This window comes from Symphalangus syndactylus, chromosome Y, assembly GCF_028878055.3.
Source record: "Symphalangus syndactylus isolate Jambi chromosome Y, NHGRI_mSymSyn1-v2.1_pri, whole genome shotgun sequence".
NCBI classification, from domain to species: Eukaryota; Metazoa; Chordata; class Mammalia; order Primates; family Hylobatidae; genus Symphalangus; species Symphalangus syndactylus.
Window position 1 is genome coordinate 9,250,555 of NC_072448.2, and position 14,667 is coordinate 9,265,221.

At 36.0% G+C, this 14,667-nt stretch overlaps 1 protein-coding gene across 6 annotated transcripts in view; it reads left to right on the forward strand.

Annotated features, from left to right (window-relative positions):
* Positions 1-13,450, forward strand: part of ZFY (zinc finger protein Y-linked) — a 53,197-nt gene extending 39,747 nt beyond the window's left edge. For 3 of the 6 annotated variants that reach the window (XM_055269559.2, XM_055269558.2, XM_055269562.2), the window contains 5 exons: positions 6,089-6,238; positions 6,504-6,647; positions 7,652-7,801; positions 8,905-9,045; positions 9,772-13,450. In XM_055269559.2, the coding sequence (XP_055125534.1) occupies positions 6,089-6,238; positions 6,504-6,647; positions 7,652-7,801; positions 8,905-9,045; positions 9,772-10,955 (1,769 nt within the window). In that variant the 3' untranslated portion in view covers positions 10,956-13,450. The remainder of the gene's footprint in view (positions 1-6,088; positions 6,239-6,503; positions 6,648-7,651; positions 7,802-8,904; positions 9,046-9,771) is intronic. The other 3 variants (XM_055269560.2, XM_055269561.2, XR_008655058.2) reach the window with 2 other exon arrangements.
* The last annotated feature ends 1,217 nt before the right edge of the window (positions 13,451-14,667 follow it).

Below are 14,667 nucleotides of genomic sequence, written 5' to 3' on the forward strand. Positions count from 1 at the left end.
TGTGTCATAAACTTCAAAAAGGAAATGCATGTATTAATCTTAGTAGAGAGGACAGTGACAGTTTTCGTCAAATGCAGCAACTTAGGCAAGTCAGATGAGGACTCAGAATTGGTCATGTATGTCTTTGGTGAACAGATTCAGTGAACTCATGGAAAAAAGCTTGATGGAAGTATTAAATAAGTTTAGAGAAAGAATGTGCAATGAGAATCACTGGAGATATTAAACAGTTGCTTGCAAGAGAAGTGGGATCAAGAGAAGATGGAATTTTTGTTTGTTTTAGTGTTGTTTCAAGAGAAAAAGCTTATTTGTTTCCTGATGGGAGTGTTCCTTTACTGGGTGATAGATAAATTGATGGTTTAAGGGATAACTGCAAAAAAACAGAAAAAAGAAGGTATAATTCAGTGCTTATGTGGAGGGATTGTTTTTAAGTGGAAAAGAACACCGCTTGTCTGTGGCAATGTGCAGAAAATACAAAGTTTGTGAATTAGTTGTTGCCAGTAGGACAGATGTGGCAGACAGTGGATCATCTTTTCTGTTTGGGGTTCTTGGTAAGGTGGGAAATAAGATCAACAGGCAGGTAGTATTGGAATTTTGAGAAAAATATGGCAAATAGCGTCTACTCAAGATTCATATTTATATATTTAAAGATGACGCTATCTACATCATGCTTTTTTTTTCTATCTAGATTTAGCTGCATAGATGTAGATGCCGACATAAAATTATATCAGGCAGGTTTGTGGTTTTGCCAGCCAGGTATTATGAAATCAGACAGGGCAGGGGCACAGGAGTTGAAAAAATATGCAAGAGAATGGTTAGAATGGCCAGCCATGGAATTAAGCTGTTTTACTTGTTCAAATTGCTATAAAATTTTATTTAAAAGTAACATTTCAATTTTAATTTTAAACTTGTATTTGTCCTTTCTGTTCTCTTACTTGTATATATGCATTGACAAATATCTGAATAATATTTTTGTAAATTCTGTTGGTATTTCAGATGGTTTGTTTTTGAGCACTCTTTAATTTTTTTTAAGTAGTTTCTTAAATATTAAAGTGGATCATCTCAGGAAAAAGCTATCTTTTAGGGCAAAGTTGAAGAAGCATAAGGGAATAAGTAATAAAATAGTATTGCTTAAATTTGGGGCCCATGAGATATTGGGGGCAATAATACTGTAAAGATCAAAGCAGTTTGGGCAGATTTTGGTTGCTAGACTGCAATTTGTGTTTTGCTTGGTAGGAAAAGGAGTGCTAGAGACTAGGGCCAGAGGGTAAAGTAACTGGATCTTTCTTTTAAGAAGACAGAAAATTGATACCAATTTTCTTGATACCATTGATAACAATGTCAGGGTGTTTGGTTGGAAACTTTAGGTGAGAGAAATCAGGTAAACTGTTTTGTTTTTGAGGTTGGTGGTAAATGAACTTTAACAACCTGGTTTTGAAAGATGAGACAACTTGAATGGAGAGGCACAAGCCATGTGCTTGCATTGTAAGACTGCAAAGCAAAAGAATAGCAACGTTTTTATGATATTAATTTAGACAAAATGCGGTCCAGTGGAAATCCAATATCCAATTTTTTTCCTCAGCAAAACTGTAATTCTTTTTCTGAGGAAAACAAAGAGAAGTGAGATAACATGACTAGCTAAAAATTAAGCTATGAGTTATAAAGACAGACATCCTTCTTATTTCCTCACCTCTCCCTTTCGTAGCTGATTGGCTTGTGTTATTACAGCAGGTTTTACTAGCATTATTGGAATCTTTAACTTCCTAGCTAGTTTCATGCCCTCCCAATTACCTGTCCAGTTTTTTCTACTTAGGTTACTTTGTGAATTCTTTCTTGCCCCTGCCTTAAATTGTAATCTCACTGGGACTGTGTCTTTAGCTCATGATCTTCTTTACACTGCGGATGCTTACTGCATGATCTCAAGTGTTTGTTGGTTAACATTTTGCTGATGGCTTCCAAATTGGTGTTGATCTTCAGCTTTCAGAGTTGAATATTCTGTAGGTGGCTTCATATGTCATTCATTCCATATTCTCAGTTTATTCTTAAATATGACTCAACTCCAGCCTTTATCCAAATTTATACTACCTCCGTCCTCATTCAAGACTTCATTATCTGTCACCTAAATGTACTTGAAGCTGTAGTGCCCTGCTTCATTTCTTGATCTCTTCAAATCTGCTTTTTTGTAAGGCCAGCAGGATGCTTTGGCAAAAATACTGATCTTAGTGACTGGTGTTTTTAAAAGCAGAAATCATCAAATCTCTGATAAGAATCCCCAAGAGTAGGATATCTTGAAGTCTATTTTGTATACAAGTTAATTCCATACTGCAGATCCTGATTTTAATTAGATTGAGAAACTTGCAGTCTACCAGAATTAAGTTTGAGCCCCTCTGCCTGGTGCATAAAGTCCTCCATGACCTGGTTTTGGTTTACCTGTTGTCCACATTTCCCACTATGGCCTGATTTGCAGCAGTATTGAAGAACACACTCTCTTACTGTCCTTTCCCCCACCTGCTTTATCCTTTGCATAGAATAAGTGCCATTCTCTTTCAGTCTACATAATGAACCTTCACTTTTTTTTGTGGCAGCTGTTATTGCACTTTGCAACATTTGCCAAAACATTTCTGACTCCCCAGCCTGTTTTATAGTAATACTATCTTATGGACACTTTGAAAATTTATTAAAATATTATTTAATTGTATGAGAAAATGAATCAATTTTAATAAAAATAATTTACACCAATGTTAACATTAAAGATTGCACTAGAGAGTTCAAAATTATTATATTTTTATGTTTAAAGAAATTTTAGGCCAAGTGCAGTGGCCCGAGCCTGTAATCCCAGCACTTTGGCCAGTGGATCACTTGAAGTCAGGAAGTTCAAGACCAGCCTGGCCAATATGGCAAAACCCCATCTCTACTAAAAATGCAGAAATTAACAGCGCATGATGGCAATGCCTGTAATCCCAGCTATTTAGGAGGCTGAGGCAGGAGAGTCACTTGAACTTGGGAGTTGCCGTGAGCTGAGATAGTGCCAGTGCAGTCCAGCCTAGGTAGCTGAGACTTCTATCTCAAAAAAAAAAAAGAAAAAAGAAAATTTAACTTTTTCTTCTAAGTAATCTTTTAAATTTACTTTAAGAAATCAGCTAGTGTCTTTCTAAGTGACATTTTGTTTTGAAGACAAATGTGTATTAAAATGTGATTTGCCAATGTGTTACTGTATCCAAAATAGACAAAAAACTCTTTTCCCCATTGTTTTGGGTTCTTACATCTTGTGTTGAAGTAGTTAAGTTTTAGTAGCTTTTAGTAGTCCAATGTTTTAAGTTTTCATATCGTAGGTTAAGTAGTTAGATTTTATAATATCCATTTTTGTAACAAGGAGATGCTATTTGAAAGTAGTCTGTAATTTCTAGTAAGAAACCAAATTATATCGTCATTGTATTTTTGTTTTTTTAATGTTGGCTTTAGATAATTTTGATTAGACAAATATAGTTTCGGATCTTTTGAAGAACAAGATGGAGAATTTGAAAAGTATGCAGAGATTTCAAAATCTAAATTCTGTGTTTATAAGCCACTGTTGAAAGTTAAGACTAAGTATTTAAAACATGAAGTAGTCAAAACTATTACCATTGCCTTTTCTAAGTAATGCTCGTTGTAGTTGCATTGTGAATACATTCATCTGCTCTACACTAATGGAAAATGTCTTTTGTTATACTGTTTTTTATTTCTTAGAAAAAATTATTATTGCCTCTAACAATTTGAACTTACAGCATTCTTCAGACACCAGAGGTTGATGGTTGTTTCTTGTGAATTACATGGATCAAGATTTGAATTCTGGTTTTGCCAGTTACTAGATGTGTGACCTTAGATAAATCATTCAAGTTTTCTAAACTTCAGTTTGCTTTACTGTAAAATGTCGACAATATTATAGCACTTCCTTATGGAGTTATGAGTATTAAGTAATGCTTTCAGTAATCACTTAATAAAAAGTAACTACATTATTATGATCACATTTTAAAATAATCATCTGTTCACCTGTCTGCTTTTTCACTGAATTAGAAATTTCTTGGGTCCATTACTTTTTTTTTTTTTTTTGGAGACAGTCTTTCTCTGTTGCCCAGGCTTGTGTGCAGTGGTGAGATCTTAGCTCACTGCCACCTCTGCTTCCTGGGTTCAAACAATTCTTGTGCCTCAGCCTCCCAAAAAGCTGGCATTACAGGCATGTGTCATTATGCCCAGCTAATTTTTGTATTTTCAGTAGAAAACATGTTTTGCCATGTTGGCCAGGCTGGCCTCAAGCAATCCACTCACGTCTACCTCCCAAAACTCTGGGATTACAGGTGCGAGTCACCATACCTGGTCTTGGGCCAGTTCTTTTAAAGTTTGCACCTCTAATACTTGCCCAGAGTCTGATTGATAGTTGTGAATCATTGTTTAATTGACTTAAACATAAATATTTAGCCAAAAGGATTATGAAATATATGCAGCAGAGGAATACAAAAACAAAGCTAAAATGGGAAAGGGGAAATGAAAAAGCTTCTTGGGGTCCTGCTCCTCTGTGGTTGATCTCTTGCTGTGTCATACAGACCAGGTGGGCCCAGAACAGAGAGAACATTACTTAGTGTTTCTCTAATGGACTGAGCATTGAAAAATCCAACTTTTGTGATAAATTAAATTGTACTGTGTGCTATATGTTCATTAGTCTGTGCCACACTTTCTGTTGTGCTAAAGATAGTAGTCAGTGCCCACAGTGGTGTGTAATGTAAGGTTACATTATATGGGAGTTATATTTTTGGTATTTACTGCAATCCAGAATGTATTTTTTAAGACGTTATTTTTTACCTTTGTTAATTTTGAAGTCCCAACATAACACCACACTTGATTCCCTTGCCATGTAACACTTAAAAGTTTGTTGTAGATTCCCTGAGCCCACTGTTGGAAATCATATGTTCACTTTATTGGTAAGTAAGGATTCTTTTTTTTTTTTAAATACATAAACATGAAACATGAAACAGCTGCCTTAAAAAGAAGATACTTAAGTATACATCTTACTGTATTTGCCAGCAGTAGACCCAGACTCATTAGAACTCATGTATATGTTTTGTGTGTGTGTTTTTTAAAATGCATGCGTGTGTAGTGTTAGGTTTAAACAGATTAATATCAGAATGTACAATTATTTTTATATTTATTTATTTATTTTTTGAGACAGTTTCACTCTGTCATCCAAACTGGAGTACACTGGTGCAATGTTGACTCACTGCAACCTCTGCCTCCCAGGTTCAAGCGATTCTCCTGCCTCAGCCTCTTGAGTAGTGGGGACTACAGGCGCCTGCCACCATGACCACCGCATTTTTTTGCATTTTTAGTGGAGACAGAGGTTTCACTGTGTTGCCCAGGCTGGTCTCAAACTCCTGACCTCAGGTGATCCGCCTGCCTCGGCCTCCCAAAGTGCTGGGATTACAGACATGTGCCACCATGGCCAGCCAGAATTTATGTTTCTGACAACCATATTTTGATTTTTAAAAAGTTTATGTTTCTCATAGAACAGGTAAGACAATTGTATTCAGAAGTACTGAATGTTAGGTAATGCTCATAAAATATATTAGGACTAGTGTGTACTGAATTTACTAGTAGGACATTATTTCTCAGATCTTCAAGAACATTGGTAAGCTGGGTGCAGTGGCTCAAGCTTGTAATCCCAGCATTTTGTGAGGCTGAGGTGGTGGGAGGATTGCTTGAGCCCGAGAGTTGGAGATAAGCCAGAGAAAAATAGTGAGACCTTGTCTGTACAAAAAAATAAAAAATTAGCTGAGCATGGTGGCATGTGCCTTTTGTCCCAGCTACTCAGGTAGGCTGAGGCAGGAGGATCACTTGAGTTCTGGAGGTCAAAGGTGCAGTGAACTGTAATTGTGCCACTGTACTCTAGCATGAGACAGAAAACGAAAAGACCCCATCTCAAAAAATAAAACAGAGTACTTGTAATACTGTATGCTTTTACTTTATGATAAACAAAGATGACATATATTCTTTCATTAGTTTTCTTAAGTTTTAAAGCATCTACTGTTAATTGTTGATGATATATTTTCTGCCTTTTCAGTGGATGATGCTGGCAAAATAGAACATGATGGTTCCACTGGAGTGACCATCGATGCAGAATCAGAAATGGATCCTTGTAAAGTGGATGGCACTTGTCCTGAAGTCATCAAGGTATACATTTTTAAAGCTGATCCTGGAGAAGATGACTTAGGTAAGAGGAAGCTGTCAGCATTTTATACATCGTCATCCAAATGTTTCAACCAAATGGTGTCAAAAAAGTAAACAAGTTACTTTTTTTCATTGATATTTAACATTTAGTTTAGGTTATTTAGGTTGGAAAATTTGAACTCTTTTCCAAAGACAACTTTTAAGACATATTTTTGATTTAGTAATATAAAAATATACTAAAACGTGTAAGCAAAATATGTGAAAATGAACTCTCAAATAATTTTTGGAGCTTTCCTCTTCTCTGATAGGTGGAACTGTAGACATTGTGGAGAGTGAACCTGAAAGTGATCATGGAGTTGAACTACTTGATCAGAACAGCAGTATTCGTGTTCCCAGGGAAAAGATGGTTTATATGACTGTCAATGACTCTCAACGAGAAGATGAAGATTTAAGTATGTGGCTTTTCTAAAAAAAAATTTTACTTTAAGTTCTGGGATGCATGTGCTGAATGTGCAGGTTTGTTACATAGATATACGTGTGCCATAGTGGTTTGCTGCACCTATCAACCCATCATCTAGGCTTTTAAGCCCCCCATCCATTAGATATTTGTCCTAATGCTGTCCCTCCCCTTGCCCCCCACCCCACAATGGGCCCCAGTGTGTGATGTTCCCCTCCCTGTGTCCATGTGTCCTCATTGTTCAGCTCCCACTTACGAGTGAGAACATGTGGTGTTTGGTTTTCTGTTCTTGTGTTAGTTTCCTGAGGATGATGGTTTCCAGCTTCATCCATGTCCTTGCAAAGGACATGAGCTCATTCTTTTTTATGGCTGCATAGTATTCCATGATGTATATGTGCCAGTATGTGGCCTTTTTTGTGGGAGAGGATTTCGTGTTTCCCCCAGGTGTGTTTTTTTTTTTTTTTGAGGCAGAGTCTTATTCTGTCGCCAGGCTGGAGTGCAGTGGAGCAGTTTTCGCTCACTGCAGCTTCCACTGCCTGGGTTCAAGCAGTTCTCCTGCCTCAGCCTCCCAAGTAGCTGAGACTACAGGCATATGCCACCACACCCAGCTAATTTTTGTATTTTTAGTAGAGATGAGGGTTTCACCATGTTGGCCAGGATGGTCTGGATCTCTTGACCTCATGATCCACCCACCTTGGTCTCCCAAAGTGCTGGGATTACAGGTGTGAGCCACTGTGCCCTGCCCAAGCTGTTTTTTTTTTTTTAAATGCAACCAATATTCGAAAAAAATAAGCAGCACTGTTGTAGAGATTACTATGTTGCCATATTCCAAGAAAAGGTATCAGTGACTATGTTTTGATTGTTGCTTTATAAACTAATTATGGTGAAAGCCAAGAAATGAATAATTTAACCAATGTTAATTTTTTCCTACTAATGTATTTTTTCTGTGTGATCTCTGTAAACCAGTCACAAAATTTTTTTTGTTTATTTTGTGCTTAGCTGTTGCTGAAATTGCTGATGAAGTTTATATGGAAGTGATCGTAGGAGAGGAGGATGCTGCTGTTGCAGCAGCAGCTGCTGTGCATGAGCAGCAAATTGATGAGGATGAAATGAAAACCTTCGTGCCAATTGCATGGGCAGCAGCTTATGGTAACTTACATAGAAGCTAGAAGGATTGAGTGGTTTTTGAACATTAATTCACTGTTGAAAGTGGTTTCTGTTGGCCAGGCGCGGTGGCTCATGTCTGTAATCCCAGCACTTTGGGAGGCCGAGGCAGGTGGATCACGAGGTCAGGAGATCAAGACCATCCTGGCTAACACGGTGAAACCCATGTCTGCTAAAAAATATTAAAAAAAAAAATTAGCCGGGCGTGGTGGCAGGCGCCTGTAATCCTAGCTACTGAGGAGGCTGAGGCAGGAGGATGGCATGAACCTGGGAGGCGGAGCTTGCAGTAAGCCGAGATTGCACCACTGCACTACAGCCTGGGCAACAGAGTAAGACTCTGTCTCAAAAAAAAAAAAAAAAAGAAACTGGTTTCTGTGGTCTTAGGGTTTCATGATTTAAGCAAAAGTAGAGGAAGATTACATAGTCTCCCTGTTGCCTTTAATTTTAACATAAACTTCTTTTATTATGTAAGAAGTGTGACAGCTTTCAGTCTAACATTTTAAATCTTGGTTTATAGGTGACTCATAACTTTATAATTTTTGGGAGATAACAAAGCAGTCCAGTAGAGCAACATGCTGCTAGATACAGAAGCTAGGCACTTCCCATAGTCTTGCCATAAATATGCCCATAAAATACATTGTCTATAATTGGGGGCCAGGTGTAGTGGCTTATGCCTGTAATCCCAGCACTTTGGGAGTCTGAGGCAGGTGGATGACCTGAGGTCAGGAGTTCAAGATCAGCCTGGCCAATATGGTGAAACCTCCTCTCTACTAAAAATACAAAAAAATGAGATGGGTGTGATGGCGTTATTCCTGTAATCCCAGCTATTCAGGATGCTGAGGCAGGATAATTGCTTGAACCTGAGAGGAGGAGGTTGCAGTGAGCCAAGATGACACCTCTGTACTCCAGCCTGGGTGACAGAGCAAGGCTCTGTCTCAAAAAAAAAAAAAAAAAGAATAAAAATAAAAAATACAGTAAGGACTTTCTGTCATTCATGAGTGTCAGGACTTCTTGTTGTTAATAAAGAATTACTAATTCTTTAGAATTTATAATGTTGTGTAATTCTGTTTTTTCATGTACGTTGTTAGGTAATAATTCTGATGGAATTGAAAACCGGAATGGCACTGCAAGTGCCCTCTTGCACGTTGATGAGTCTGCTGGCCTTGGCAGACTGGCTAAACAGAAACCAAAGAAAAAGAGAAGACCTGATTCCAGGCAGTACCAAACAGGTGAGTTCCACAGGGGTGTTATGATGGAGTTTTAGCTAGTAGGCCACATGTATTTTTATGTATTGAATTTGAAAGAAAAAATTTCAACATTCATTGATATTCATGAATGATTTTCTTGGATAAGAAGAAACAGTTGTGCATCAAACATTCAGGAAAAAGAATTAAAATCCTCTGGTGATTTTAGTGAAAAGGAAAACAAATTTCTAAAATGTTGTCTAACTTTAAGTGAACAAAATTACATGGATCTACTTACACCAGCATAAAGCAGGTATAATTTACAGGTAAGTGGAAGAAGTACCTAGGTTATTTATAGGACAGATTACTATCCTATGTTGTTTTGAATGCTTCTTAGCATATTAAAATTTATTTATAGGTGCAGTTAAGCTTTACTGTTAGCATATATTTGGCTTGGAGTCAGTCATCAAAGCAGAAATGCTGGACTTGATTTTTATGAGTTATTTGCTACACATTTCTAAATTCATGTTCTTTTGTCACTGGTTGGTTGATTTTTTTTTTTTAACTGGAGGGGGTGAGATTGGTTCATACTTAACCAAACCAGTTCTGTCGATGAGGGCATTACTGTAACTCTTAACATTGAAAAGCAGTAAAAGGAATGTTAATAACTTAAAAGTATTTGCCCAGTAATGTTCACAACACAAGTTTTAAATTCATGAGGAAACCAGAAGTTTGATTAAGCACTCATACTGCTTTCTTTTCCTTTCTTAGCAATAATTATTGGCCCTGATGGTCATCCTTTGACTGTCTATCCTTGCATGATTTGTGGGAAGAAGTTTAAGTCGAGAGGTTTTTTGAAAAGACACATGAAAAACCATCCTGAACACCTTGCCAAGAAGAAGTACCACTGTACTGACTGTGATTACACTACCAACAAGAAGATAAGTTTACATAACCACCTGGAGAGCCACAAGCTGACCAGCAAGGCAGAGAAGGCCATCGAATGTGATGAGTGTGGGAAGCATTTTTCTCATGCGGGGGCTTTGTTTACTCACAAAATGGTGCACAAGGAAAAAGGGGCCAACAAAATGCACAAGTGTAAATTCTGTGAATACGAGACAGCTGAACAGGGGTTATTGAATCGCCACCTCTTGGCCGTCCACAGCAAGAACTTTCCTCATATCTGTGTGGAGTGTGGTAAAGGTTTCCGACACCCATCAGAACTCAAAAAGCACATGCGAATCCATACTGGCGAGAAGCCGTACCAATGCCAGTACTGTGAATATAGGTCTGCAGACTCTTCTAACTTGAAAACACATATAAAAACAAAGCATAGTAAAGAGATGCCATTCAAATGTGACATTTGTCTTCTGACTTTCTCAGATACCAAAGAAGTGCAGCAACATACTCTTGTCCACCAAGAAAGCAAAACACATCAGTGTTTACATTGCGACCACAAGAGTTCAAACTCAAGTGATTTGAAACGACATGTAATTTCAGTTCATACAAAAGACTATCCTCATAAGTGTGAGATGTGCGAGAAAGGCTTTCATAGGCCTTCAGAACTCAAGAAACATGTGGCTGTCCACAAAGGTAAAAAAATGCACCAATGTAGACATTGTGACTTTAAGATTGCAGACCCATTTGTTCTAAGTCGCCATATTCTCTCAGTTCACACAAAGGATCTTCCATTTAGGTGTAAGAGATGTAGAAAGGGATTTAGGCAACAAAATGAGCTTAAAAAGCACATGAAGACACACAGTGGCAGGAAAGTGTATCAGTGTGAGTACTGTGAGTATAGCACTACAGATGCCTCAGGCTTTAAACGGCACGTTATTTCCATTCATACAAAAGACTATCCTCATCGGTGTGAGTACTGCAAGAAAGGCTTCCGAAGACCTTCAGAAAAGAACCAGCACATAATGCGACATCATAAAGAAGTAGGCCTGCCCTAACAGTGTGTCTACAAGCTTGTAAAGATGTTGGCCTTGAAGCAGAAAATTCATTTTTTAAAGCCAGTCTTGTTCACATCCATTACTATACATTGAATTATGCTGTGTAAAAATAGAATTATTGTTTGTAGTCCACTTTTCTTTACATTTTATTCAATACAGTATCCTGAACCCTTTTCAGTTTCTTTAATAGATAAGGAAAAACAGCAACAAGCAAGTTGCTTGTAATAAAATAATTTGTGATTCTATACTGAATTTTCAGTCGTAAAAGCTTTACTATTTATTTACATATTTATTCATGTTGATGGTACTCTTCTAAGACAAAATCAGATTGATAAGTATAAAAGTAACATTTTTGACCCATTTCTTCCTACACAAATGTTTAACATTGGAGACATCTGCTAATATAAATGGGAGGTTTTACCGTCAAGTCCAATTAGCAAAACATGGTAATAATTTTTTGTCAATATTTTCAGATTACATGATAAAATTTTACATTTGAGCTTCTAGCACTGATTAATATAGGATATTGACCACATTTATGTTTATATTTCATTTTGTTCAGCAGACAAAATGTACTTCCCTTAACTTTCATTAATAGTGTTTACATTTTTTGTCAGCACAGCAAACTTAGAAAGTATTATTGAAAAGTTTTACTTATTTTTGTCTTCTGTTTTCTCTTTGTACTGCCTTGTCTTGCATTGTGTTCCAACACATGAGACTTACTGCACACTGAATTTTGGAGACTTTTAGAGGTAAATTGTGGACTCAGGATATTTTGAAACTTGGTGTTTAACTCTAAATCTTGTATATGCATCTTTGTTGCTTATTACATATTTACACACACAACCACAAATTTTTAAACTTATGATGAAAATTTACAATAACCTGAAAGATCCAGGGATGTATGAGAGCATTTTGTAACTTGTTATTCAGTTACTAAATTTGAGGTGAATATTTAAAAAGAAAAGAAGGACATTAGGAGAGTGAAAATCTTCTCTTCAAATAATCTTTGATAAAAATGGAAAGTAAGATGTTTCTAGATAGAATGTTTTCATACAATTTCAGCTTCATATCATAAATTTTTCTGGAAAGCTATTTCAGACATAGATTTCTTAGTATTTTTCTGAGAATCCTGTGAAGGAACTCTGTCTCTTTGCAAAGTAAGGAGGATTAAGGGAAAATGATGGTACCATGTAATGGAATGAGAGCTAATTCCACATTAGCAACTTTATCCTGCTTTTTATTTTACATTGAGTAAAGTTTTAAAAAGACAACAGTCAAGTTTATTTTGATTTGAAGATAAAAGTACATAATGAAAATCCATGGACTTATTTGGAATATATATCACTTTCCAAATTTTATTGTTTGAGAGTTAATAAGTTAATAAGTTATTAAGCAGTTAATAATTTATATGTATGGATATAATATAAAATGAATTCATATAATTAAAAAGAATTTGGTTAATAAGAATTTGGAGGATGGAAAATACATTTTTAGATTCCTTAATTTGGCTGTTGGTACCTGTGTATTTAGAATATTTTAGGGGATTAGAATTTTTTTTAACCCACATTACAGCTACCTTCCAGCTTTAGTATGGTGGTGCTTTATTCAACTTTTGCTGTCAGATTTTTATTTTCACCTTTTTCTGTGCCACCAATTCAAAAGTTATAGGATTAGGAAATATAAATATTTGGTGATTGGCAGCCTCTGAAATGTTAGATTAATTTGATCTAGTTCTAAAGTGCTTTAGTCATATATGAATTTAAACCTAGTACCAACCAAAACCATGTAATGGATTTTGAGAACGTGTTAGGCCTTCTTAGCCCTTACACATGTCCCTACCTGATTTTTACTGTCCTTCATTATCCCATTCTTGAAAAGTTCAGTTTGTATTTGAGAATCCTTTAAATCTCCGTCCAATTTGTTTTCTCCCTGAAGTAATATAAAAGGAAGTATTTAAGTGAAAGTTTAAGAGTTTTAAAGCATTCTTTAAAATTAATACAGATAGTTAGCTATTTATCTTTTAAAAATAAACTGAAAGGTAAAGAACATAACACTTTACATATTTCATATTTTTCATGTAGTCTGGAGTTATACACAGTTGTTTTGTTTTTAACCACAGTATTGAAACCTTTAAAAGGTAATTAAGCATTTGGTCAAGTAAATAAGATAGAACATTTGTATAAAGAAACGAAATTGTGTTTAATGTTATATACTGTTATTATTTGCAGGCTGGTTTTAATTCTTAATTTGATTAGCAAAGCTAAAAAAGTGAATGTTGAAGTTGAAAGTTTTAAAGAGGTACAAAATCTTACAAGGACATAAATTATTATTTGGTTGAAAAATAGCCTATTAAATATTGTATGTCCCTTCCTCTGTACAAATTGTAAAATACTTAAAATAACTATGGAGAATTCATATAGGAAATGTGATACTATTGTAAATGTGTATTTGAGAATATGCAAAAATAAAAACAATATTTTGCTGTTAATAAATGTTTACTTGTATATGATACCAATACTAAGTTAACTCTTTAAAACACGCAGTTTTAAGTCTTAATAAACATAAAACATAGTGGACTATTTTTATTTCCCCACTTAGTTCATTCTATACATCAGTGGAATACAAAATGCTTTTTATGTAAATATTGGTAACCTTATGAATTTAGAAGTAGTATTTCAGAGTACTTGTGCTAATTGGTAAGTCCTTTGCTTAATGTGTTCTTGAAAGTCACTTTTTGTTTTATCTTAATGAAAGATTGTTTGGTTAGCATCTGCACTTGCTGAAATAAATTTTCCTTGCATAAAGCTTTTTTTTTCTTTTTTTTTTTTTTTGGTTTTTGTTTTTGTTTTAACAACAAAGTCTCACTCATTTGCCCAGGCTCAAGTGCAGTGGTGTTCTGATCTCAGCTCACTGCAGCCTTGAACTCCTGGGTTCAAGCGATCCTTCCACCTCAGCCTATGCAGTAGTTGGGACTATGGGCATGTACTGTCATGCCTGGCTAATTTTTGATTTTTTATAGACATGGGGTTGGGTCTCATTATCTTGCCCAGGGTGGTCTCAAAGCCCTGGGCTCAAGGAGTCCTCACGCCTCAGCCTCCCAAAATGGTGCTATTACAGGCATAAGCCACCGCACCAGCCCTTAAGTGGTTTTTGAGGGCGCTAAGTCCGTAGCAGAAGAACCTGCCTTAGTTACACATTTGAGTGTTAACCTTTTTATGTTCAGTTTGGAGATCTTTAGTATATACATATACTGTAGGATGGGTATTATGACAAAAATTAGAAGCTTGGTAGAAGTTAACCAGGAGTCAAACATTTACAACAAAGAAGACAGACTCGTAAATTTTTGTGGAGCTAAAATTCACACGATAAAGGTCACTATCTTAAAATGTGTAAGTGGCATTTAGCACATTCATATGTTATGTTTCCATCACCTTTCTTTAGTTGCAAAACACCTTTGGTAAAGATTCTGCAGTTCTTCAACTCTGTAGGAATGTGTTTGTCTAATGGTTCAAACTGTAAATAAAGCCATTAAAATGTTAAAAAAAAATATGGTGAATGTCACTGGCCAGAGTCATAAGCCAGATAAGATCATGAATAACTTAGTTGTCTTAGGAAATCTAAAAACATACCAATCAGGCCTGTGATTTCACCTAAGATAATTTACTGACTGGTTTTCTGGCAATGTCAATGTCAATTTGATTTTTTTTTA